Below are 25,481 nucleotides of genomic sequence, written 5' to 3'. Positions count from 1 at the left end.
AGATAATAAGCTAGAAAGAAAGCAAAAAAAAAAACAAAAAAAAACAAGATGCACTTGTCATGTGATATTTCTTGCACCACCAAACAGAATTCATTATGGTAAGGGTTTTAATAGCAAGCACCAATACTTCTGTAGGTATTTATGCTTTTGATATTTAAATGAGTTTCGCAGGCACTGGCAATATAGTAAATTTTTTTTGCAAATTTGACGTGAAAAAGTAGCTTAGAGGATGATATTTGATTACTTGATCTGATTGCAGTGTTAAACTGAATCCTTTACCATTTTAATCACTTTTTTTTTGCTTTTGATGATACTAAAAGCAGTCTAACTCCAAATACCCAACTGGAAGAAATGGCTACATTATTTATGTTGAATTTTATTACCTTGTGTCTCTGGTAGTGTGAAGTGGTTCTATCAATATATGACAACATGTTTTCTATATCAAATTATAGATTATGCAGCTGGTATTAGAAATTAATTGCTTGAGAATTCTAATAAGGTGTTTTTCTTTGACAGTTTGAAGCACTAGTTTGAAATTTTCCTCTTTCATATACATGCAATACATTGTATACAGTCATGATTCTGTTTGCTAACATTGAGATTATGTCCTATCCACTCTGTAAAAGCACACATTCCGATTCATTATTTTCATGTGATCTCAAAAAGGCAATAGTTTACCATCCAAAAAATGCATTATTTTTCATGTATTGCTGAATAAAATCAGTTGAATTTTCAGATTTTGATGAAATAAACAGCAAAGAGGTCAATTCTTGTTGGGACTTATATAGTCATTTCAAAGGTTTTCATGCTGTGGATTACCAATTCATTTCATTCCACGAGTCATCGTGTCATGGCATTCGCTTCCGTTTCTGTTTTCCATTCACTCGTTGTCATTGATTGCTAGAATTTGCTTTCTTTTTTGGTTTCATTCCCGTAATTATACGGGAATCCATGAACATATGGGCCGCCATTTTGCATCTTTTCCTCGTTCCCTCCATTCCTTCTCCATTACCAGAAGTCAAGTCAGGCCAAATACGGAGAAGACTCGAAAGGGGATCCCATCTCTGATTTCCACTTGAAGAAGAAACTCTATCATCAGGTAGCCAAGGTAGTTTCATCAATGGGTGTTTTTAACCTGTCATGATGGGCTTTTATCTCTTAAATCAGCTTTCTTCCCTTTGCTGCAAACACTTCTGTCTTCTTTTTGACGTGCTGTTGACTTGAAGTTTATGCATTCACATTTTAGTGGAAAGAAATTGTTCAATGGACTTAACAGAAAGTCATTAATTCTTGCCTTGCAATCCTTAATGCTTTTCATTTAACAAATAACTGTGTTAATGTTTGATCTCATTGAAAATTATTGAATCAATTGCAAACAAAAATATGAATGTGACACTGAATGAAATTCGTTCACAAGAGTAAAATCTCTTTTACTACTTGTCATTTGGAAAATGAATTGGCAAAAGTTTGAATATGAAATATGTTTTGTTTCTTTAATTTCTTTTTCTTATTTGTTAAAAGCTTTTTTTTTCATCTCATGCATGATTACTTGTTTGATTTCAAGCTTATTTTAAAAGAAGTAGGGGATCTAGTGTTTTCAATTTTCCTTATATTAGAATATATTGATTGAAAATGATCAATTATAATTGTTGATTACACCAATATGAACAAGTCCTTTTTAAAGATTATGAATTTGTCATTATCTCTGCCTGATTTTATCTGTAATGTCAGTTCTAAAAAAAAAAATCATTGATTAGATCAGAAGCGGAAAAATAAAAAGTTAAATAAAACTTATTTTGAGTGATCAAGCAAAATTAATTTTTACTGAGCCCGCATAGATGTGAATTTTGGGGTCATAATGCCATATAAGTTGTTTTGTAACTATAGGTGTATAATAAATTTTTATTTGGGCGAAAATAGTGAAGCTGTCAATTTAGAGTTAATTTTTAGATGGTAAGCATGCTTGTTTTGATATTACTTCTTCACAGAAGTACCATTTAGGTGTAAAGCTACCAGTAAGCTCCTATGTAAGTTGATTGAAAATTAATATTTATTTGCAGCATTTTGATTTTGTAGAGGTATTGTCTTGGTTCAACCATCTTAACACTTATCAAATACATTCATAGAATATAAAGAAATTTTAATATAAAAAGTTATATCAAAAGGACCAACACAAACACAAAATTAAACATCGGTATGGGTCAAATAACAGCAGCAACACTCCCCCCCCAAAAAAAAATATAACCTACCCATGTTTAAAAATGTCATTCTTAATTCAACATTTGATACAAATTTGTCTCTCTTGTGCAAGATCCATTGCTGATATACGTGGATATTAAAAAGGGTCATTTTGTTTTTCACGAGTAGTAGCTTTAGACTCCGTTGTCATTTCAGTGTTAGTATGTTGAATGTTCTGCATCTCATTGGAAAGAGCTTCATTTGTCTTGTACCTTGTTCTGTGTGTTGTATCAATGTCAGTTTATATCAAATCATAATACATTCATGCTGTATGGTTTCCTTGTGTCAATTGTACTTATGAATGTTGTTGTTTATTAAAAAGAAATGAAATAGATATTGGCCTTTTCATGCAGTATTACAGATAACCCAGTTGATGAGGAGTAATCTTGATAAGCTATGAAAGTGAACAAAATATTTGTTGATTTCGGAGTTGAAATGTGTTGGCTTTAGAATTCTGTTATATTTTGTATGGCCATATCATTGAGAAAACATTCAATAAATTAAGCTATGAAAGTGAAAAAACTATATGTAAAATTTGAAGTTGAATTGTGTTTGCTTTAGAATACTATTTTATTTCTTATGGCCATATCACTGAGAAAACATTAAAGAAATTCATTAAGCTATGACAGTGAACAAATCTATGTTTACTATGAAGTTGAGTTGTGTTGGCTTTAGAATTTATTTTATGGCCATGTCATTGAGAAAACATTCAATAAATTCATGAAGCTATGACAGTGAACAAAATCTATGTTGATTTTGAAGTTGAGTTGTGTTGGCTTTAGAATTTTATTTTATGGCCATGTTGTTGAGAAAACGGTCAAGAAATTCATGGTTGTTATGTTTCTGTTATTATTCTTATCAAGATTTCAAATTTTCTGAGTGAGCTGACACCACAGTTTCTCGTAATGAGCTCTCACCATAAAATACTTACTTATTAGGATGTGGTTCTCCCAACCCAGATTCACGTTTTGTTATTTTGCCGTTGCTAATTCACCACCAACTCTTTTGATTACACCCCAGGAGGTAAGGAACGTGCTTCGTGCAAGGATGGCTGCCCGTAGCGCCAGAGGTCAGAAGACTGTCCAGGGAGGATCAAGTCGAGGGACGGCCGACGGGGGTTCAAGTAGCGCTGGCGATCTCGTATCTACCATTCTCCTCACCAGGGATAAGTGTATACCAGTGGTCCAGGGTTTAGTCCGGCTTCTACTAGCTATGGATTTCACCTGTCACGTGGACTTGTTTCTTGTCACGTGCAAGGTAGGTGATAAAGAGTTCAGAATAGAAGAATCATGCATGTAATATGATAAGATTATAAGAAAACTTATGAAAACATTAACAAACATTTGTGTCTATATGTGATAATTTTTTTCCCTTTTTTTATTCTGACAAAACACCTGCCATTATGTTTGTATCGGTGTATCTGAAGTTGTGGTCTGGTCGCCTTCTGCGAAGAGAATGTAATACTTATAAAAATTTACAAATCTCTGTCAATCACATTATCTCATTAAGTTTCACCCTTCACTCTTTTTCTCTACAGGTTTTGGCTAGAATAGCCAATGCAACAAGACCAGCCATCACATTGGCTGAGATAATGAGTCAAGATGAATTGATCCAGCTTGTATCAAGGTTTTGTAGTAGTGAATACTGTGCTGGTAACTCTGCTTGGGGTGGTCCTTGGCCTTCACACGCTATCACCTGCCTCCTCTTGGATATCCTTGAAGGTACATTACAGGGGAGCATTTCATGTCAGTGATTTTTACAGAAAACTGTTATAAGCTACTAAAATCCTTGCATCTGATTGGTTCAGAACAAATTAGTTGGTGAAAATCACTGTCAAGATGCTTTATGAAACACCCCTCAGAATTTTGATAAATTTTAGAAGAGTGAATGTTATGGAAAGGTCTTATCTACATTCTGTAGAATATTTCTATTTTTCATGTCTTTTTTTTATTTTTTAGAGAAAAATTTGATTTGAAAGTGAGTTATTCCATGTTTTTTCCATGAAAGACTTACAGATCAATAAGCTGGTAAAATCATATATGATATAGTTTTTAAATGGGTGAAAAAAAGTGTTAAAACTTCTCCTAGTTACCCAGAACTGCTATACGACATAGTTGATTTTAATATATTAACATATATATATGGGCAAAATTAGAATAAAACAAATTATGTGGAAGTTTGATTTATGACTTACTTTTTTTAATGATTACAGGAGAGAGGTTATACCCCTACGTAGAGGAGCCTGCTGGTGCCAGTGGTGGAACTACGTTTACCCCTCCCATGGGAGCAACAGGAACTGATCCAGACCTTATAGCAGACTCCCTTACCAGCGGTGGAGCAGAAGCCAGTGCACCTACTGAGTCTGAGACGGAAGTCAACAATGCATCTGGAGGAGAGTATGATTCAGGTGGAAATGGAGGAGAAGCGGAAGAGAATGAAGGTCTAGAAGAACCACTGATCATTGGTAGGTTGACCTTTTTACAGCCGGGTTACATCTCACAGATGGAGGGGTATGGATTCCGCCCTCCCTTGGCCTTTGGGGGTTAAAACACTTTCACATTAAATTTTCAGGATCTTTGATAGGGAAACATTATAAGAGAGAAACTGCCAAGTGTAGTTGTGATTTGAAGTGTGATGTTGATGAAATTTGAGTATATAATTCTCAATTACCACAATCTGTGTACTTGATAGAATTTCAAAGAATCTTGCTAAGATTATCTAGTGATAATGACAAGAAAACATAGTTAATACACTATACTGTTGATTGTTTGAAAACATTTGATTTTCTCTGTTCTTTATAGATGAACTGAGTGGAGATCCAGAGATTGTAGGAGAAGGGGGTAATGATCCCTTGGTAGATATGGATTTGCTCTTTGGTTCATGGAAGACCAGTGGAGGTCTCTTCGGTGACAACGCACCCAAGAAATTAGCCCAAAAGAGTGGAGCTGGTAGCATGGTAGACCCTGTCAAGATCCCTACCTCAGCCCTCCTTGCTTATGCCAAAAAGAACAGGAAAGACAAACTGAAGATCTTGGTCAGAGGAGATGGAAGAGAGAGCTCAGGATCGGCTTTCACCCCAAGAATGTCAAGCGCAGTTGATGCAAGGTTGGACCAAGACTTGGAGATGAGTGCAGAGTGGTTCTTGAAGATGTCCAGTTTGATGGAGGCAGAAACTGTAAGTCAGACCTTCACCAGTCTTCCACCTCCACCTGCCTTTGCCCCAGAAGAGAAACCAGACGTGGAGCTCTTGGACATGGGGCAGACCGATGATGACTTGGCTGCAAGTAGAGCCATGAGTGGAAGTAGTAGCAACATTCATCCTTCTGTGAGATCTTCTAGGGACCTTATATCAACCTGCTTTCACCATCTCTTTGCAGGACTCGAGTCGGACCGTATCAGGTTACATTCATTGCTTCAGCTATGGCTCACAATCAATGAAGGAAGCATCAGTGATACGGATGGAAACACAAGTCACTTCAACGATTCAAGGGTGCCAAACTTTCCCTTGGATAAACCATCTATCAGTCACTTGCTGGCCACTCTGCGGAAAGAACGCAATCTCAGTGTGTGGACTTGGTGTCTGGCTTTCAGAGTTTTGACGGTTCAAATTAATACTAGGGGCTCTACCAAAGATGCAGTTTCAGTGGCAAACTCAATGGTCAATGATCCAAACATGTTTCATGCTCTTTTCAAGTTCTTATCTGGTGGATCATTTCAGGGACGAAGGTCTGGACACCAAGACTTTCAAGTAAGATGCAAGATATTTTATGATTTTCATAGAAATTATATATCTAAATATAATTTTTAGCAATGAAAGTCAATGAGAAAAAAATATTTGTTGATCCATTGTTGCCAATTAATGTTCATTTTCTCATTTTTACGGGCCTTCCTAAAATAATAGTAATGATGCAAAATGTACAAGAATAACAGTGATATTTTAATACTGGCAGATGCAACTATAAGTGTGGCCATAACAACCATTGTGTTTGTATATTTAGATATATTGATAGAAAGTAATGTGTTACTAATTAATTTAAAAAAAAATTATTTCTTAGGACATACTTTTAAGTGTTTTCTTGTATTTGTCCTATTTAGGTTGGTCCAACAGTGACATTAGCCTTTCATCAGCTACTCCTCAGGTTACATCTGAGGGTGTTCTCTGGACCATCGGCAGGGGCTAAGGCTCTAAAGAACCTTCTCTTGAGGGTTGTGAGAACTCTGGTTCAACCAAGGTTTGTGTCCATCATAAATCTAATAAATTTGCTCTGGTTAAGTGTGTTCATTCATTTTTCTCCAATTCAAAATGAAAGTAAATTAATTTTTAAAGTAGGTTTTCAATTTGTTACTGGTAGATACAAATGTGATACATTGTATGTACATAAATGCCTGATATGAGAATCACTGAAAAAAAAAGAAAGAAAAATTGGAGTGTGTTTAAGGATCAGCGAAGTCTCATTCCATCAAAGCCAATCTTTACTCCGCTTTAGATAATATTGAAATAATCATAAGCAATTTCTCAGAAGTGATGTGCAGATATATTTATGGATGGTCCAAAATGAAATTCGATCCGATTGTAGTAATTTCAAAGTAATTATAAGTCAAAGGGAAGTGTCCGATTATACATTCAACTTGTCCAACTCTAACCCTTCTCCCATCCACAGAGAGGCCATCAGTGAAGGAGTAGGACCATTGGATGCTCAGATCACCTTCTTGGAGCTTATTCTGGAGCAGACCTTCAGCTCTACGGACCTTGGTAGCATCGCAACAATGGTAGATAACATTACTCTCTTGATCTATGAACATGTCATTGATGGTAGTGGAGTGACTCAGCTAAGCAGCGAGAATGGGGGTTCATCTAGAGCCAACTTGGCTAATGCACTTGCAGGGAAGCTCAAGGCAGGTGCTTCAAGGGTGCTCCATAATGAGAATAGTCGGGAAGCTTTGATGTGTGGACTTCTACAGCTCGTCAATGAGCTTCTGAAGATGTCAGTGTCTCCAGACCCATTCGGTACTTCAGTGTGGTCACCTGTAGGAGGCAGGGGATCCTTGCACAGTGGTGGCGTGGCCTACCCGACCCCACCAACTTCCATGAGCGATGATGACAAGGAGAGGACTGGGGATGTGAGTGGTCTCTCAGCAGCAGCCAGCAGTGCTTTCGCTTCATGGTCAGCTGCGCCTCAGTCTCAACCTTCTACTCCGCTACGATTAGCAGATCTTGTCCTCACCAATAAAGAGACGGTGTCCAACCTATTGTTTGCCCTAGGACATTCCAGCAGTATGGCCATGGCAGCCATGCTGAATCCAGGTTTCTTTTCGCAGGGTAGTGAGCCCCTCATGAGTACTGAACCCTTATCGATAGGAGACCACATCTTCCAGATCTTAGCTACTCTAAACAAAGAAGCATCACATGTCAGGATCGTCCTGCAAGCGATCTTGTCCTATCTTAGCTGTGCCAATGGACGAAGAGGCGAGATGCTTTCAGAACCTCTCCTGTGGTACACGCTTAGTGTTCTCAATAGCCCTACTGCAATGGACTCAATGCATGAAATTGGTGAGTGTTGTTGATTGATTGATTTTGTTTATCAAGCCATTAAAATGTAAGAAAAAATCTTGAACATGATAATCAGTAGCTTGGAGAGCATAACCTATGAAAGCTTGAAAACCTCTGCTCTTCAAATTTCTGTGTAAAATGAAGAGAATATATCTACAAAGGCATCTTGTCAAAAGTCATATATTTCCCCCAAAATCCTGTACGCGGCTTTTCATTAACAATAATAATTTCATCATAAACAATTAATTGGAAATACAGGAAAGCATTAAGATGCAGTGAAAAGTTGCTTAGCACCTTTATACTGGAAGTCCTTCTAAAAGATGATACACAGACTTTTGAAAGGCAGCCCGAGACCGTAGAAGCAAAAATCATCCACAAGTTCATGTAGGGAACAATAGTCCTAATTCCTATTAAAATAAAATTAAAATAGTTTGTGACTGTATCTTCCAATAATGAATTCAGAATGAAAGGAATTTAGAATCTTACTTGCATTTGTGTAATTTATGGTGAAATGGAGAGCCAATTTTTCCATTGTGTTCCTATTTTTGTGAAATTTTATCTGCACTTATATATAGGAAATGCTCTTGTATCCATATTTTCAGCCTCTATTTCCCCGATTGTCCCATTTTCTTACGTTGCAGGGTTTGCAGGGCAGGTATGAATTACTGATGATGAATTAAATAATTAAAATATGTTTTCTTTCAGGTGGAATTGAAATCATCTGTGCCAACTTGGTCAACAGCAGTCGAGCAAGCATTGATCCTAACCCAAGCATCATATCTCCCATCATGCAACTTACCTGTCCTCCTAAGCCTCCGTCATCGTCCAATACCAGCAGCTCAAGTTCTAATACCAACACTGGTTTCACCAAGAGAGGATCGACAACCGTTGATGAAGAAAATGTGGAAGGCCTCACAAACTTTGCTCCATATGGTAGGCTCATTAGCAAAAAAATATAGAGAACATTTTTTTTTCTCCAGCGATTTTTTTTGATGATTTTCATCTACAAAATATTTGTGAATTTAAAAAGTTGTGGTAAAAAAGGGAAGAATAAGATGAAATTGAAAATTGTAAAATATGCAACTCTAATTTGTTTCCTCATTTCGTATTGTAATATATGATGTTCTGAGTTGGTAGATATGGAGGAATAGATAAGAGTTAGCTGTAAATAGAACTTGAGCATCCTATTCAGATGTAATGCAAGATACCTATTATTCAAATGTCCATGTATTCTTGTATTTCATTGTAGATTAGAGGTTGTTCGCAATAATTTGATTTTACTTATATTCATACAGGTGTGATTAGCTGTAGCAACATGACGACCAGACCAGCTGAGTCATTGCTGCTTCCAACCCTGTCTAACCGACGTAGCAGACAGTCTTGGGCTCATACATTCTCATCTGAGGAGACATGGTGTGATCTGACCATCACTCTACCTTCAGCAGTCGTTCTAGAAGAGATACATATTCTTCCTCATGTCACAAATCTAGCAAGTAAGTCCCATAGATTTATCTTAAAAGTGTTTTGATGATGTTATTTGCATGAAGTGTTGTCTCTTTTGTTAGTGAAGAGGAAACAGCATATATTTTGCTATGATCAATATAATTGTACATTCATCATTCAAATGAAGTAGAACTAAGTGTGAGATCTGTGGTTCTTTTAAATGATTCATGTTGTGAAAATATTTAGTCAAATAAATATTTGATTTATCTCTTCTTATCCGAAGCGTGTCCATCTGCGGTTTCAGTAGAGATTAGTCCCAGCGGTTCCAGTACCATCCCAGTTTGTCCACCCCTTGCTACCAGTGGCCTTACATCTATCAAGCTCAAGATGCCCCGTCCCATGGTCACCTCATCAGTCTGCCTTCAGCTAAGGCGACCCAGGGAGTCCACTCTGATGGCACTGACACGGATAAGATTGCTTGGGACTACAGTGTTAGGTGGTGGTCATACCGGTGGCAGCGGTGGGATTACATTCTCTCATATGAATGGAGTGCCCATGGTACCACCAACAGCCCCACACAATGTAGCTGAAGATGAAGCAGTCAGAGGAAGGTCAGATTTCCCTACATAATAACTTTTAGAGTTAATTCCTTTGTTTTTTTCATTTCTCACCTTTCAGTGTATTTGATATGTTATGAGGTTATTTCTTGTATTGTTTATTTACTGAACCTCTTAAATGTAACCATGAATATATTTTCAAAATTTTAATTTTGTATTAAGAAATAGCATTTTACATTATGTGTAAAGAGTTTCACTTTTTACATTCATACATGATGTTATTCAATATTTGCTATTGTGCTTTAGTGTCTTTACAATCCTATGAAGTTAATAGTGCTCTTTTAAGGCAACCTTAGGTGAAGTCTCAAAAATCTTATTTAAATTTTTAGAACTGTCCATTTTACTTAGTTTGTAAATGGTCTCAAGTTGTATTTAGTTAATATCTGTCATGATGCTCTCTTACTATCCCATTTGATTTCTAATCTGTTGAAATTAATCATAAACTTGTTTACTTCATTAGCACCCGCTGGCTGAGACTCCTACACCACTGCTTAGCTGGGACATTCCTGAGCAGCACAGTATCGAGCATCGCCCAGACTGCAGCTCAGACTCCTGGCCTCCTTACAACCTGTATGGCCCTCCTAGCCTCCCCCCACTGCAGGCCAAACAGGAGGGATATCGAGTCTTTACTCCTTCAGCTCAGTAGGTCCAGGACTGAAGTAGGACTGACGCTGGTGGATATGTTCCTTCGGAACAACTACTGTTTTGGTCATGGTGAACATGGTGAGAATGCCTGTCCTACTGTTCAGTAATCATGAAACTTTTTTTTAAATTGTAACCTATGAAATTTTTTTCTTCTCACTTTCTTTGTGATTGGGCAGTTCCATACAATAATCAAACTTTTTGTACTTCCGACCCCCTATTATTCTCCATTTGTACATTATTTCATGAACTGCCAAACCCATGATAATTTGAGAGCATCAAGTTTCCTTTTGAACTAGTGAATTGAGAAAATCTTTGGGACAGTCCCACATATAGAAGGGTTGGGCAAAAGTACTAGCTATGGAATTTACCCAATTTGAAATTTACTTGAGTCACTGATTTCTAAATGTGCAGCATTCGATATTCATTAAAGAAAAATGTTAACTTATTTCTGTCTAAATCCTGATGTATTGATGGAAACATAATACCTGCTATTTTTCAGATTCTGGATTGGGTCTTCTAGGACGTCCATCTAGTCTTGCTTCAGATTCCAGTGTAGATATCATTTATCAGTTAGGAACAGGATCAGATCCTGGAACAAGAGAAAGGTTAGTATTACCTTCTGATGTTATCCATTGTCTAAGAATTCTTGATTAAAATTGGATTAAGTTGCAATTAAAAATATGTGAATGATATTATTCATGTATATGTAAATGCATATGATGCGTATTACATGGTGCAAAAACAACATACATGTATATTTTGGTATGCTGTAAGAGTACTTCATTATTTTCATACTTTACTCTGGAAAGGATGAATAGAGAATCCGTTCTATTTGCCATTATTAATTTCTACTTCAGTAAATGGTAATGTACAGTTTGTGAATCTTAGAATGAATAACTTTTTAGATAATGGTCTCATCAAATGTTACTTTACTATAAATGTTTTTTACCTTGTATTTGCAACAATGGAAGAAAAATAAATATAATGCCATTGAATAACTTTAACTGAAATGTTTCTCAATTATCTTTTTTGAACAGAGTACAGACTCTTCTGGACTGGTTAGGAGACACAGCCCGTGTGGCCCTTCACATGCATAGCAGCTACCATAGAGCACCCCGTACATTCTCACCTATCGAGTCAGGTCTCCTACATCCTGCACCGATCCATGTTCATTGTGTAGCCGCAGTCCTGTGGGCTACCCACTCTCAAAACAATGTACAACATATGGTTAATATGATCCCAACTGAACTGTTCAGGTATGATTCATTAGTTGGTTTAGCATGTCTTTTGACTGAGGATGTGCAGCAGACCATGTTTAGATCTTCATTTTCTTTAGGTTGCTCTATTTATTACATCTTTAATAACTTCTTTTGGTGATCTGATAATGTTAAATTGTCATGTAAAAGAATTTTTCGAATAATTTTGTCATGTAATGAAAAATGAAATGTGAAATTTGTCATATGATTCACATACATTTAATGTTTATGATCACACACTCTATCCAAAATATTCTTTTTTTCTTCTTTTGTACCCTCAAGAAGAAAAAAATATTTCAAACATGTTAATGTGATTAAAAAAAGGGTTGTATTAATATAAGCATTTTCAATGATTTGGTTTCAAGAACAGGCAGTAATTTTCATGAATGAATGATTGATCTTTGTTTCAGTTCTATCTATGAGTGGTCGACTGTCCTACCAGTCAACTCGGCATTGAAGAGAGCAGCTGATTTTGTGTTGTGTTCAATGTGTATGATTCAACCAGCACACTTTGATTCTTTGCTTCAATGGATGGGGGTCATGGTTGGTGGACCCGTTGAGCTTCAAGCCCCTATCACAGGTTTGTTGAATTTGAAGTTTAAATACTTTAACTTTGAAGCAGTATGATTTTGAAATCCATAAAAACTTCTTGCATATGTGCAGTTCCAGCTTGTGGAAATCACATTTAGACAGATCAAAAGTATTCCACTTTTGATGTAAGTATTCAGTCCAGCACACACATTTAAATATTAAGTTACATACACTATGAGATATGTAGAATACTCTCAATTGTAGCGAAAATGAAATTATTATGTCATGTAAGAACATGAAATAATGTTTATATTTCCTGTTTTGAAATATACATATTTCCATTCACCAATTGAATCATCAATTAAACACAACTTAATTTCTACCATTGTTTACATGTTTAATCTTCATCTTGTAAATTTGCTCAGATGACAGCAAAGAAGATGAGTTGAACATCTTACTAACAGATGACTCTAAGGGAGCTAACCTACAACACCAATCTCAACCAAATCTACACCTACCAACAAGCCAACCAATCACAAGGCAGGAGTTCAGTCATGTGATCATTGATGAGGCTCATCTATCACTGCTAGCCCTGGCCTGTCAATCTGATGTCGCGACCAAGAGACTGCTGGATTCTCAGTTCTTGGTTCTTCTTGCGGAAGCATTGTCAGAATTCTGCACACAGGTTTGTCTTATCTTTAGACCTTAAAGGCACCCCAACATGCCCTCCATACAATGAAGAAGGCACGTTTGCTCTAATTTATTGATAGATAGAAGTAATAGAGGGTGGAAAAACCAGAGGGGGTGGGAAGGTGGAGATGAACAGAAAAAGTGTGGTATTGTCTGTACACCTGTACACCCATTTGTTTATATACATTCACATAATAAATCTGTAATAATCATGAACTACACAGATTATCTAGAAGAAGCACAATTAAAATAAAAATCATTTATTTATATATATAGTAATATTTTGATGATATAATGTTCCTCAATTGTTATTCTGTAGGAGGATATTAAATGTTGCATTTTCTTATGTGATTTTGTGATAGTTCAGTGGACATTATTGGGATATGCTTGTGCTTCTTTTGTTATTCTTTAGGAGCTGATCCGAACAGAGTCATTAAATGGTTTCAATGACCCCTTGACCGATGCATCCAAACTCAAGGCCTCAGGATCCCGTGTCCAGTCGCCTCGCTCACCAAGAAATTCAGCCAGGAGGGAAAGCACTGAATCTCTACCATCAGATGCTACCGTTGTCCTGACAGCTGACCTCGTAGCACCTGTTCTCAACTTCTTCAAGGACCTGTCAGCACAGATTGAGATCAAGAACTGGTTGGCTTCACCAGAGGGTGTGGTTTTCTGGGCACCCCTACTAGCCCTGCTCTGCACCAGTAACACGGTGACACTTCTTAGCTCAATGCCCAACTTGAATGGGGTACCTCGTCGTTCACATCTCCTGAGTGCATCGCAAAGAGCATCCTTGGAGAATGCCAGCATCGCGTTCTTCTCCCGCTGCACCCTGTGCCATCCTGGCAACCAGAAGCTACTGGCACAAGTCATCTGCGATGTCATCTGTACCCAGGATCTTCAGACTGGGTCACCGTTCGTCATTTCTGGGTTCATGCGTCGTCTCATACTTCAGCTGATGCTAGAGGATGAGAGTGTGTCTGTAGCGGTCAGCTCTGTGTGCCAACTGGTCAAAGGTCCTCAATCTTGGACTGGACGTATCATTCATCCAAGCCTTGGTCTAGGTCACAAGAACATGTTGGTGGAGACCAAGCTTACAACCACCTGTACCCAGCTGATTACATATCTAACAGGTTAGAGTGTTAGACTGAATCACTTGTTTCAGTTTCAAACTCATTTATTTCACATCTCTCATGAAACATTTAAATAATAGATACAATGTATAAACATATTCATACAAATACACATAATACATCATGGTAAAAGGTTTGGCATAAAAAAAAACAAAGAAGAAAAAAATACTTGAGTCATATACAAAGTGGACAGATAAGAATGAATTATGTAGCAGTGGATGTAAGGGATCAGCAATAAACCATTGGCCTGTCTAGGCTGATTTCTTGTATAATGCAAAAAAAAATCAAAGAAATTAGAAATTAGTTGAATTAGAAAAAACAACATAGACCCTACACACACAAAAAGGGAAAATAATGAATTTAATTGGGGTGGGGTGAGGGGGTCAACATGCAAAGAATTATATTTACCTATTAATGTAACAATTGAATAACAATATTTCATATTTCCTTTTAAAGTTAGATAAGGTTGGACATTGCTTGGGGCAGAGAATTCCATAAAAACAGGTCCACTCTGACATATAGTAAATTGATAACCCCAAGTTATAATCAAGGATGTACTTCCCTCTGATGAAATAGGTTTGAAATATCATAAAGCTGCATGAACTTCTTTCTTTGGATAATGAATAATTTGCATAAATGTACAGGCACTGTATTGCAAGCTTCCAACAGTATTATTTGTAATTAGCATAAAACAATGGAAATATTGATGTATGCCAAGTCAGGTGTTTATTTATGTCTCAGGTCTTGTTTGAAATTAGGTGCTCAAATGAAAAATCAGTTATTCATATAAATCTATGTGGTGAAATGTACAAACTATTTTAGAAAGCAATCACTCTGTTCTTGTCTTTTCAGAGAATGTCTTCCTGTCCTTACTTTATGAGCACTTTCAAGCCATACATTTCTGAGGTTTTTATGTATTTTAGGGCATCATAAGTCACTTAATAATGTATTGTTCATTCGAACCATTAGCTTCTGGATTTTACTACGTTCAAATGAGGTTACTTATTACTTATTAGGCATTTGAGAAGTCTAGAATGGACATTATGAATGTAATGGTTTGATCTTGATGTGATAGATACCCTTGGTCTGAAGAACCTCCCTGGAGATAAGAAGACAAAGCCTAGCACCGACTCAAGCAAGACAGACAAACAATCCTTTGTGATGGTTAACCTCTCCCCTGACAAACTAGATGTCACTGAAACAGAGATTAATGGAAATATTGGAAACTCGATTGGTAAGCTTATCGCTTCTTCAACAATGTATTGATCTCCGGATTAAGTGCCGAATCATTTCAGAAAAAACAAGATTTGTCATTTCTTTCATTATCAAGAGAAAGAAATGTTAGATAGAAAAAACTTCTTGAATATAGCTTGTTCAAATGCAGGTCATTTGATCCTAATATAGAAAAGACTACTGACATTGAATTATTTCTTATATCATATTTCTTATACTACATTCCAATCCTGGGTCCTGTGATTGATTTTAATGATTAATAGTACATTGTGGTCATTGCAATCAAATGTTAAAATTTGTTGTACGATTAATTGCCAAGCTTGGTGTTACAGTGCCCCATTCAGTAGAGTGTGTAAAATCCCAACCAATTACTGCTTCTGAAGTTCTTCTGTTATGAATGTAATCCTCATGTCATATCCCCATTTTGGTGTATTTTTACAGTGCCTCCATCCACTACTGCTTCTACTGCTGGATCTTCCACATCAGGAGGAGCCACAGGTGGAGCAGCAAGTGGAGCTACAGTATCAACCACAGCAGGAGCATCAGCAGGAGCATCACCATCTGCCGCCTCCTCTTCTGCTTCCACCTCTGCCTCCTCTTCAACCAAGCAGCCGGAGAAGTTCCTCCTGTATCCAGGAGCTACCAACTTCCCCGCATCCATGGTGCCTACCCTTCCCCCGGAGCTCCTGCCCAAGTCCATGGATCGATGGGCTCCATTCTTCAACACCTTCTCTAACCCTGCAGCCTCCATGGCAGGAGCGGGTGCTACATCCTTCAACATGCCGGGACTGGTTCTGTCTCATGAGCGTCTTGGTAGCCAGAACTTCCCAGGACACATGACCATCGGGCAAGCTATCACTGTCCTGCAGAGGCGTGGACTGCCCGACGGATACCCTACCCTAGAGATGAATATCAGGATGAGTACTTCACTACTTGGTGCATCAAAGACAGATAGCTCCAAGACGCAAGAAGCACAAGAAGGTATGTTACATTTTTATCCTCAATGATTATGTTTCACAGACCCTTTGTAGTTATGTTGATCTATACCATATGCCAAATATTCTTTGTTTGTATCATTGTTACAATTATCTTTACCTATTCATCCTTCTCAGGTCGCAATGAGTCAGGTACCTCAACCAGCTCCAATGAGGCTGATCAACACATCCCTGAAGATGTCCTCCTGGACACTCCTCCAATTTCATCCTTCCTTGAGGTGTTTGCCCATCTAGGTGGGTTAGCTCTCATCGCTGAGCACCTCCCCCAGCTTTACCAGGACTCTCCCCTGGCTCAACAACAGCAGCAGGTGAAGCAGGGTGCACAGACAAGTGCTGGAGGAAGCTCTGTTGATAAGATGACAGCGAGTGGAGGAGGGGCTTCTGCAGCAATGCATTCTAGCTGGTGGAAGTACAGTTCAGATCTAGGAATGAAGGATCTAGGAGAGTTTGATGACTACGAGGTAATGATCCAAATTGTGGCCTTCCATGACATTGGGAACTTACCGTATATTCCAAGAGGTTCTCTGTAAATAACCAAAATGATAATTTGGTATTCTTAAAGTGAAAATAAGGAAATTTTGCTTTTTTGAAAGAATAATTCTTCTTTCTAATGCCAAAATTATAAGTAGTATAGTTGAATAAAATACAAGATATGCTATTTTCTTTGACACCATTTTTTGTGGACTGCTTGGAAGTTTCATTGAGATTGCACAGTGTGCACATCTCATGCTTGAGTGAACCCCGAATTTCATACCTTGTTTTCTCTTTAATTTTTTTAAGGTCTCACTGAATTTCTTCTGCCTTCAATCTAATACTTGCATGTGTTATCTGTAATTGATTCTGACAAGGTATACATCACTTTAAAGCTTAGGCTGTTCTTTTCAGGGTAAATCAAATATCAAAACTAATTTGAGACAACTATTGTTTGGGTTTGTTTTGCGTGGCAGGTCACATATTTTTAAACATATTCTTACTTTACATATTGTCCTGTCTCTCCCCTGCTGTTAGGTTCTGATGGAAGGACCTCATAGCACGACTATCTCATCCGTTGGTGGCGGCAGCACACTCGCCAGCACACTGACCACTACCTCCAATGTACCATCCTATCCTTCCTATGGCATAGGAAGCACTGCTGCCCAGCTTCAAGCCACCTCCTTCTCCAACATCGTTCCTTTACACACCATACCAATGACCACTACCTCCTCATCGTCATCCTCATCGTCCTGCCCTCCTCAGGGCTCGACGACGGGTCAGTCCGTGGGCAGCTGTACGGCAGCCATCCCTCCTCACTCCCTGGCAGCGTTTGGGTTGTTCCTCAGGCTACCAGGGTATGCAGAGGTCTTGCTCAAGGAGCAGAAGAAGGCACAGTTTCTTCTGAGGTTGATGCTTGGCGTCACAGATGATGGTGATGGAGGTAGGTTCTATTTCCACAATAGCATATGGTTAGGGTTTGACATTGTAAAAAGCCTTCACTTTTTCTTGAATTTATTTTGAGACCTTTGGAAGGATTATGAAAAAAAATGGCATTAACAGATACCTGATATAATCCCTGTTTACATAAATATAAATTGCTCTTTTACAAAAAAACTTCATAAAATTATATAAGATGAATTTTGTGACTCATATCTTTTAATAACTGAGTACATTTCATTATAAAGTTTGGAATCATCATAATACCAATTTTTTCTCTCTTAATTTTTTAAAACTAAGTTTTCACATGTGAATAATCAGTCCTACTTCATCAATTTGGGTTTCCTTGTTTGTTGCAATCTCCAGGTCAGATTTTGTCATCCCCTCTTGCCACATCCCTACCAACGCTTCCATTCACCGTCCTGGTCACCCTCTTTGACTCCACACCCCTGACCACCGATGACGGGGTATTACTACGGCGTATGACACTTGAGATTGGTGCTGTTCACCTTGTACTGGCCTGTCTCTCAGTACTCAGTCATCATGGTCCTAGGGGATCTTCACAGCCTGCTACAGGAGAGGGCGGTCCTGCAGTAAGTCATTCTTTTTACTATACGCTAGCCCTGGGGAACATTTCTGGAAGAGTTTTTGTTGGCGATTTTCACAGACTTATTTCCAATCAGAGGAAAGGATTTCCAGCAGCTTATAACAGCTGTCTGTGAAAATTGCTGACACAACTCTTCATGAAATGCTCACTTGGCCCTGGGGAGCATATCATTGTATTGTTGGTGAAAATTGTTTTCAACCAGTCAAAAGTCTAAGTTATTCATTTATTTGTTTGATGACAGAATTCAAAGACCTGAAAGACATGAATTTAAACCAAAATTTGATCTGTCTTTAAAATTTAACGTTAGAATAAAGATGCAAATTGGTAGTAAATTTCAAAGAAGATGTTTTGTTAAATTAATTAACGTTTAGTTAACTTTGTACATTTCAATCCATTATACATGGATGATTCAATACTGTGTTCATCATGTTCTCACTTGCAGCCTCCGAATGGTAGCCAAGTTGGTGGAGTCAATGATAAGAATCAGAACTTCTGGGCGAAGGGAACAGGTTTTGGCACAGGTTCTACCACCTCAGGTTGGAATGTGGAGGAGGCCCTCGTTAGACAGAAGGCAGAAGAGGAGCATGTGACCTGTCTTCTCAAGGTAAGTTACTTATAATGTGTTTGGTCAGAGTTGAGAAGAATGTGACTTTTCGCATACCATTAATGTTTGCCCATTGTTTGTTTGAATGAACCTTGGGATGTAAGTATTAGCACTTGTTGCATCAGATGCTTTTCATTTTGTCTGCATGAATGTTTTTTGTACCCAACTTATGATCGACAAGTATAAATTTGGGGATATATGCATTTTCATTTACACCTTTGATAATAATTATAACAATCATCAGTTCTTATTTATCACATATCACATACCATTAAACTTCTCTGCTTCCAAAGGGACTGGGATATCATTACCTGGCTTTAGCCCGGCAATGCTTTTACAGCGCATAAGCATATCAACGACTACATTTCTGCCAATTTTACCTAGGTTGAGTATTGCACAATGTGGATCAATTTTTTGCTGGTGCAATTTACACCATGACTGGGATTCGAACCCACGACCCACTGTTTCAAAGTCCGGAGACTAATCCACTGGACCATAACGTTGACTGACATTGCCTGAGATGAATTGTTGAAATGCATATGATGTGTTGCTTCATTGGAACTGTTTTGGTTACATTGCTTTGTAGGTTCTATCAAGCTACATCAATCCAGTGAACAGTACAACATCATCATCAGGAAGTATTGATGAGATGAGTGGTGATCTAAACCATGATCAGTTGACCACCATCTTCCCATCGGTATTCATTGAGTTACTCACCCAATCCTGCCTCATACCTGCAATCTCATCATACCTCAGGAATGATTCAGGTCAGTAAATCTTTCCAAGATCATAGACCTTATGTGTATGATGTCATAATCTCATAGCGCCCTCCCTCAGAGGATATAGAAATATGTGTTAAAGGGAGTTGTCAGAGATGCACCAGCTGGAGATCACCAATGCATTCAAGGCTATGGCTTATAGCTCTAAGATGGCACTGCGATGATGTCAATGCATAAGGTCTCTTACCAAAAGAACGAAACGATACTATTTTGAAGACAAAATTAATGATTAAAATATAACATTTTAATAAATGGAACATGTTTCATGGTAATCAAACCTCATCCTGAGTCTGAAAATTATGAATAGTCATTGGTATTCAACACTTTGGATATTAGGTAAAGTTGAAGAATGTAGCTACATAAGATAAAGCTATGTGGTACAATGTGGATTTTTTTTTGCCAAGTAAAGGTTTGATTTGTATATAATGTATTCCTTCCTGTCACATGCCAGTTCTTGACATGTCTCGTCATGTGCCGTTGTACTGTGCTGTCCTGGAGATCCTACGTGCCTTGGCCCTGTGTCCTCTCTTAGTGCACTTACTCCTTCCTCAGGGAGACAATGGAGATAAGTCTGTCATCAAGCTTCTGGAGAACATGAAGGGATGTGTAGATACATACACCTCCAAGCTCAAGTAAGACATTCCTCTCAGTTGTAGGGAGATTTCTTGTGCTCAATATATATTTATATATATTTTAAAACCCAGTGCTAATGTGTTACTTCTAATGCCATTTGCATTTTAATTTGTTCAGTGTATGATTGGATAGTAGTGCATACAATTGCCTTGCCTAAGGTGCTTTGGCTTGGCATTTAACAATGGACCCGAACCCAGAGCATGAAATGTGCTTCGAATGTTTCCATGGTGGATAACGTATCATAGTCTTTCTAATGACTGTTTGTAGTCTTTCTTGAAAGGAGAGGGATATTAGTTCTTCATAGGTCCAAAACTGATGAAGGAATGCAATCAAATTAAAGTTCTCTAAAAATTTTTTATTTCTTGTTTTCTCTCATCAGAATAATCAACAGTCCTAAGGACTCTGACACATTACATGGTGTCACAATTAAACTATAATATGAAAGAGTTACAAAGTGTTTTGTTATGCATGCATACCTTAAAACATAAAAATAATAAAACCCAACTTGTTTTTTCTAGATTCATTTTGTGAGTGTTTTAAAATTAATTGTCTTTGTTTACCTCACCAAACTTTAGACTTGTAAAACCAAGCAAGAAGTCAAGCTCAAGGCACAGTTCCACCAAAGAATCCTCCACGATATCAAAGGAAGAAGAAGCAGAGGCAGAAGGGCTAACCCAGCTGGTCCCCGAGATACAGAGGACAGTTGAGATGGTCAAGAAACTCACAAGCAAGATACTAGCACAGAGACAAGGTTTGTACCGATCATATTATTGGCATTGGATGGGCATTTAGAGCAGCATGTTATCTTGGTTGGTAAAGCGGTGTTGCAATCCAGTGACCAGGGTTTGATTCCCACTTAGTATGCTAGTGGCCTCTGGCAAGGCATTAATCCTCATAACCTGGTCCCTTGTTGAGGATCTCAAACCTTCAGTCCTCTGGTCACTTGCTCACTTGCTTTTATGGGTAAAAAAAAAATCATCACTTTTTTTTTCGATTGAAGTTCCAGGGTGTCATTTGTCAGTGTCTATGTGCATCAATTGAATGAATCTAAGATTAAGTCTATATTTTGTTATATTGAATGTTTGTAGGTGAGCTGAATGATCTGAAGGTGCTGGTGCATCTGCAAGTGGTTAATCTAATTCTGATTGATGTAATACCCGTCTTTATTATATTATATTGAATGTTTGTAGGTGAGCTGAATGATCTTGAAGGTGCTGGTGCATCTGCAAGTGGATTATCCAATTCTAATGGATCTAAGAACCAATCTGCTGATCAGAGATATATTGCTGTCATGACTGATCTACAGTTTGGTGAGTTCATATACACAATCTTGTCTTTAAATTAGCTTCGGCAATCTTTGAGTCACACAAGATGGTCAGGGAAGACAAGGCCACATGGAAGTCCAACTACCAATTTTGTTTGATTGAAGCCTGTCTAAAGCTTTGGTAAAGTCAATAATGTGAATGATGGTCAAGTATCACGATTATCTAACATTCAAATCATGCGAAGTTTGAAGTCCATTCAATTATTTTCTTATGTTTCATAATGAAAATTTTAATTTTGATTCTGAGTATTGGATTTTTGTATCCATCTTGGCAATGGTTTTATTTAAAGGACCCTTTGACCAATTATCCTACAAATAGTTATTTTTTCTAGTTTGTATGAAAGGTGAAATGTTTATGGATAAAGTGGTTTTTGCATTGAATTAATAATGGAGAAAAATGGGGATCAAACATGCAAAAAGGTGGATTATCATCATTGAATCACCCTTATATGAATGTTATTTTGATGTTGTTCAGACACTTTCCAAATGGTGACGGAAGACAGTAAGGGTAAGATCCAGTTTGCTGTCCCACATCACTATGCATCCAATGCCAAGTCAGTTGGGAATGTGACGAATGCAGCAAGGGCAAGGAGATTAGCTCAAGAGGCAGTAACACTCTCAACATCCCTGCCTCTATCTGCTTCATCCAGTGTCTTTGTTCGGTGTGATGAGGATAGACTGGATGTGATGAAGGTAAGCATGTACCTTGAACAGATAGCACTGATGTCACTAAATGGGACTACTAGTGGCTGTACATCCATAATCCATTATGAATAGGTTATTGCAGAGGTCTCTATACCCCCAAGAAAACACATTATAATGATGATGATGACGGTGATGGTGGTGGTGGTGGTGATGATGATGATGATGATGATGAGAATGAGAATGATAGTGATATTAATATTTATGGTGATGAGGACAATGGTGATAATAATATTTATGATGATGATGATGATGATGATGATGATGTTGATGACTATGGTGATGATGGTGATGATGATTATGATGCTGATGATTAAGATGATAGAAAAAAAAATGAATAAATGAATGAATAATAACAATTTTATCTTTAAAAATGGGTGTATGATTGTCTTGTTTATTTATCCTTTCTTTGTATTGGTGGAAACCTGCCGTGAACTCATTAAAAGTCCATCATTCTTATTTCACATTAGAGCCATGAAGAAACTTGATAGCATGAATTGTGTTATTCCATATTTCCTCTAGGTTCTCATTACCGGTCCATCTGAGACACCATACTCCAATGGATGCTTTGAGTTTGATATCTATTTCCCTGCTGATTACCCTAACTCACCCATGCTTGTCAACCTAGAGACTACAGGACAACACTCAGTACGCTTCAATCCAAACCTCTACAATGATGGCAAGGTGAGCTCTCTAGGGGGTTCTTCTGAACTGATGTGATAACATTTTATCAACCTCTATGCATCTCTCATGCAATATATGCATTGAGCTCTTTGAATAGGAATGAAGATTACTCATTTGTTGAATATACCAAATTTCATATCTTTAGATTTGATAAGGAGATCATTTTTTGTGTGTGTTTTGAAAGTAACTTGAATTTGTATGAATACAGTAAACTACACACAGTATAAAAGAACTTGAATCAACAAACACTTAGCTGAAAAGCTTATTGAATAATACCAAATTGTTTAAAAGGGTAGAAGGTATTGTTTGACTTGTAGCCATGAAAATGGAGTGAGTTTTCTTTATTAATGTTATGTTTTGTTTTGTTAATAGGTATGTTTAAGTGTTCTCAATACATGGCATGGTAGACCAGAAGAGAAATGGAACTCACAGACATCCAGCTTTCTACAGGTATGTTCATACTCATCCAAAAAGTATGTTTAATGTTGATATAATTCATGTCAATCCCTACACATTGATGATGTAATTTCAGAAAGAACATTATATCAATTTGGTTACTTTCCGAATGATGGCCCAAATCACAGATTTATCCTCAGTTTTCTTGAAGCATACAAACATGTTGATCGTGTTCCCCTTTTATATTTCATTTTAACCCTATCTAGGCTGGGGAGGGGGGAGGGGGCCTCGGAGGCCCCCCCTCAATGAATCGCGCAATATTTTCGCAGTGCGAAATTTTTTTACCGCGCCGCTCACTGACTTTTTACTTTCAAGTCTTGCGCAACTTTTAAGACCAATTTTGTGTCACCCGGGTATGTGGTTCCGAAATTATGCAACAAAAATTGCTCAAAAACGTGATTTCGCGTACAAAGTCAATGCAAATTGTGTTTTCAACCAAAAGTCATAAATGCATGATTATTTTTAGTTTTGCTGGTCAAAATGTATTTATTTTATGCTTTTTATGATCACAGAAGAGTCCCCAACGAATTTCATTGAAAAAACAATGAAAAACAAAAGGTAAAAAAAACAAAGAAATACATAATTGCAAAAAACAATATAATACATAAGAAAATGATTTGATATCACAATTTTTTTCACGTGCACTTGCTAAGAACACCACAGAGAGTTTCTATACCACAAATTAGTACATTTGGAGCTTTATTTAGGGAGTTGGAGGAAAAAGTATGATTTCGCATACTAAGCATATTAGCATAAACACTTAATAGCAATTCGCATGAAATAAATCACTATACAATCTTGTAGATTATGTCCCAGGCAACCTGTGTGCCAATTTTCGGCGCGATTGCACGGTCGACAGCCGAGATCTTAAGGGGGGCCTGGGAGACCCCCCCCCCCCGGCCATATGAACTCCCAAAATACCCTGCCTAGATAGGGTTAATGAAGAAAGCATATATGGCAGGTATGTTATCTAAGTTTATATTTGTAGATTACACATTGTTTAAAATTCTTTACTAATCTGGCTAATGTTCCTATGATTGTGTGTTTTATAGTGAAATACTTTGCTCGTAATCAAACATCAATGAAATACAATTTCTTGTTTAAAATGATTATTTATTGCAGCACTATATTTACAGATTTTTATAATCGAAATTTTATTTGAACTTGACAGGTTTTGGTCTCCATCCAATCTCTCATCCTTGTTTCTGAACCGTACTTTAACGAGCCAGGTTACGAGAGATCCCGGGGCACCCAGGCTGGTACCTGGAGCTCAAGGGAATATGATGCTAACATCATGCAAGCTACTGTGGAGTGGGGCATGCTAGACATGGTTAGGAACCCACCACCAGTCTTCAAGGATGTAAGTCATTAGGCCCTCTCACATCGCTCTGTGCAAGCCTTGTGGGTTAGTTGCGGATGATTGCTTGTAACTCACCTGCAACAAAGTTTTTAGCATGTTCATAACTTTTCTGCATGCAATCTAGACTTGCGTGCGCTTCTGCTGGCAGCTGCGTGTGATATGCTTGCAAGTCAATGTGGTCGACGTGCGGGTAGCAAACATAGTTACCTGCAAGTCACACTCGAAGGCTTGCACGGAACGAAGTGAAAGGGCCTTAGGGTTTAGTAAATTATGGTGGCAGTCACCATTATGATGCCAGAAATTAATTGGGTCATGTAGGTTTTCTCTAATACTTATACTAGGAAGTGAATTTTTTTTAGTGGTGGCTCCATTTTCATTGAAAGATCAATTTACATTGATACTGGTAAATTTGCCTAGGTCAATTTTCCATTAGTTGAATATTTGCCTTAGGCAGAGCAACTTTTTAGAGCAGGGGAAGGTGTTTCACAAAGATTTAAGTATGACTTAGAGTCGCACTTAGATACTGAGTTGCGTACGGTATGAAAGGCTTGACCGCATTGGTTAGATCGTGTTATGAGGACGCACACTAC

The 25,481-nt window shown here is 37.7% G+C and overlaps 1 protein-coding gene across 7 annotated transcripts in view; it reads left to right on the top strand.

Annotated features, from left to right (window-relative positions):
* LOC121418596 (baculoviral IAP repeat-containing protein 6-like) overlaps positions 1-25,481 on the top strand; it is a 59,416-nt gene that overhangs the window by 28,789 nt on the left and 5,146 nt on the right. For 3 of the 7 annotated variants that reach the window (XM_041612551.1, XM_041612546.1, XM_041612545.1), the window contains 31 exons: positions 1,016-1,108; positions 1,989-2,027; positions 3,259-3,495; positions 3,776-3,959; positions 4,451-4,702; positions 5,040-5,986; positions 6,334-6,470; positions 6,900-7,789; positions 8,495-8,722; positions 9,085-9,282; positions 9,516-9,843; positions 10,310-10,572; positions 10,994-11,099; positions 11,532-11,750; positions 12,161-12,330; positions 12,707-12,966; positions 13,384-14,104; positions 15,180-15,338; positions 15,779-16,318; positions 16,450-16,793; positions 17,341-17,746; positions 18,109-18,335; positions 18,792-18,953; positions 19,540-19,720; positions 20,184-20,364; positions 20,941-21,116; positions 21,556-21,675; positions 22,165-22,382; positions 22,914-23,075; positions 23,448-23,525; positions 24,703-24,891. In XM_041612551.1, coding sequence (XP_041468485.1) covers positions 1,016-1,108; positions 1,989-2,027; positions 3,259-3,495; positions 3,776-3,959; positions 4,451-4,702; positions 5,040-5,986; positions 6,334-6,470; positions 6,900-7,789; positions 8,495-8,722; positions 9,085-9,282; positions 9,516-9,843; positions 10,310-10,572; positions 10,994-11,099; positions 11,532-11,750; positions 12,161-12,330; positions 12,707-12,966; positions 13,384-14,104; positions 15,180-15,338; positions 15,779-16,318; positions 16,450-16,793; positions 17,341-17,746; positions 18,109-18,335; positions 18,792-18,953; positions 19,540-19,720; positions 20,184-20,364; positions 20,941-21,116; positions 21,556-21,675; positions 22,165-22,382; positions 22,914-23,075; positions 23,448-23,525; positions 24,703-24,891 — 8,415 coding nt within the window. The remainder of the gene's footprint in view (positions 1-1,015; positions 1,109-1,988; positions 2,028-3,258; positions 3,496-3,775; positions 3,960-4,450; positions 4,703-5,039; positions 5,987-6,333; positions 6,471-6,899; positions 7,790-8,494; positions 8,723-9,084; positions 9,283-9,515; positions 9,844-10,309; positions 10,573-10,993; positions 11,100-11,531; positions 11,751-12,160; positions 12,331-12,706; positions 12,967-13,383; positions 14,105-15,179; positions 15,339-15,778; positions 16,319-16,449; positions 16,794-17,340; positions 17,747-18,108; positions 18,336-18,791; positions 18,954-19,539; positions 19,721-20,183; positions 20,365-20,940; positions 21,117-21,555; positions 21,676-22,164; positions 22,383-22,913; positions 23,076-23,447; positions 23,526-24,702; positions 24,892-25,481) is intronic. The other 4 variants (XM_041612547.1, XM_041612549.1, XM_041612548.1 and 1 more) reach the window with 4 other exon arrangements.

This window comes from Lytechinus variegatus, chromosome 7, assembly GCF_018143015.1.
Source record: "Lytechinus variegatus isolate NC3 chromosome 7, Lvar_3.0, whole genome shotgun sequence".
Classification (NCBI taxonomy): domain Eukaryota; kingdom Metazoa; phylum Echinodermata; class Echinoidea; order Temnopleuroida; family Toxopneustidae; genus Lytechinus; species Lytechinus variegatus.
This window is presented reverse-complemented; position numbering and strand designations above follow the sequence as displayed.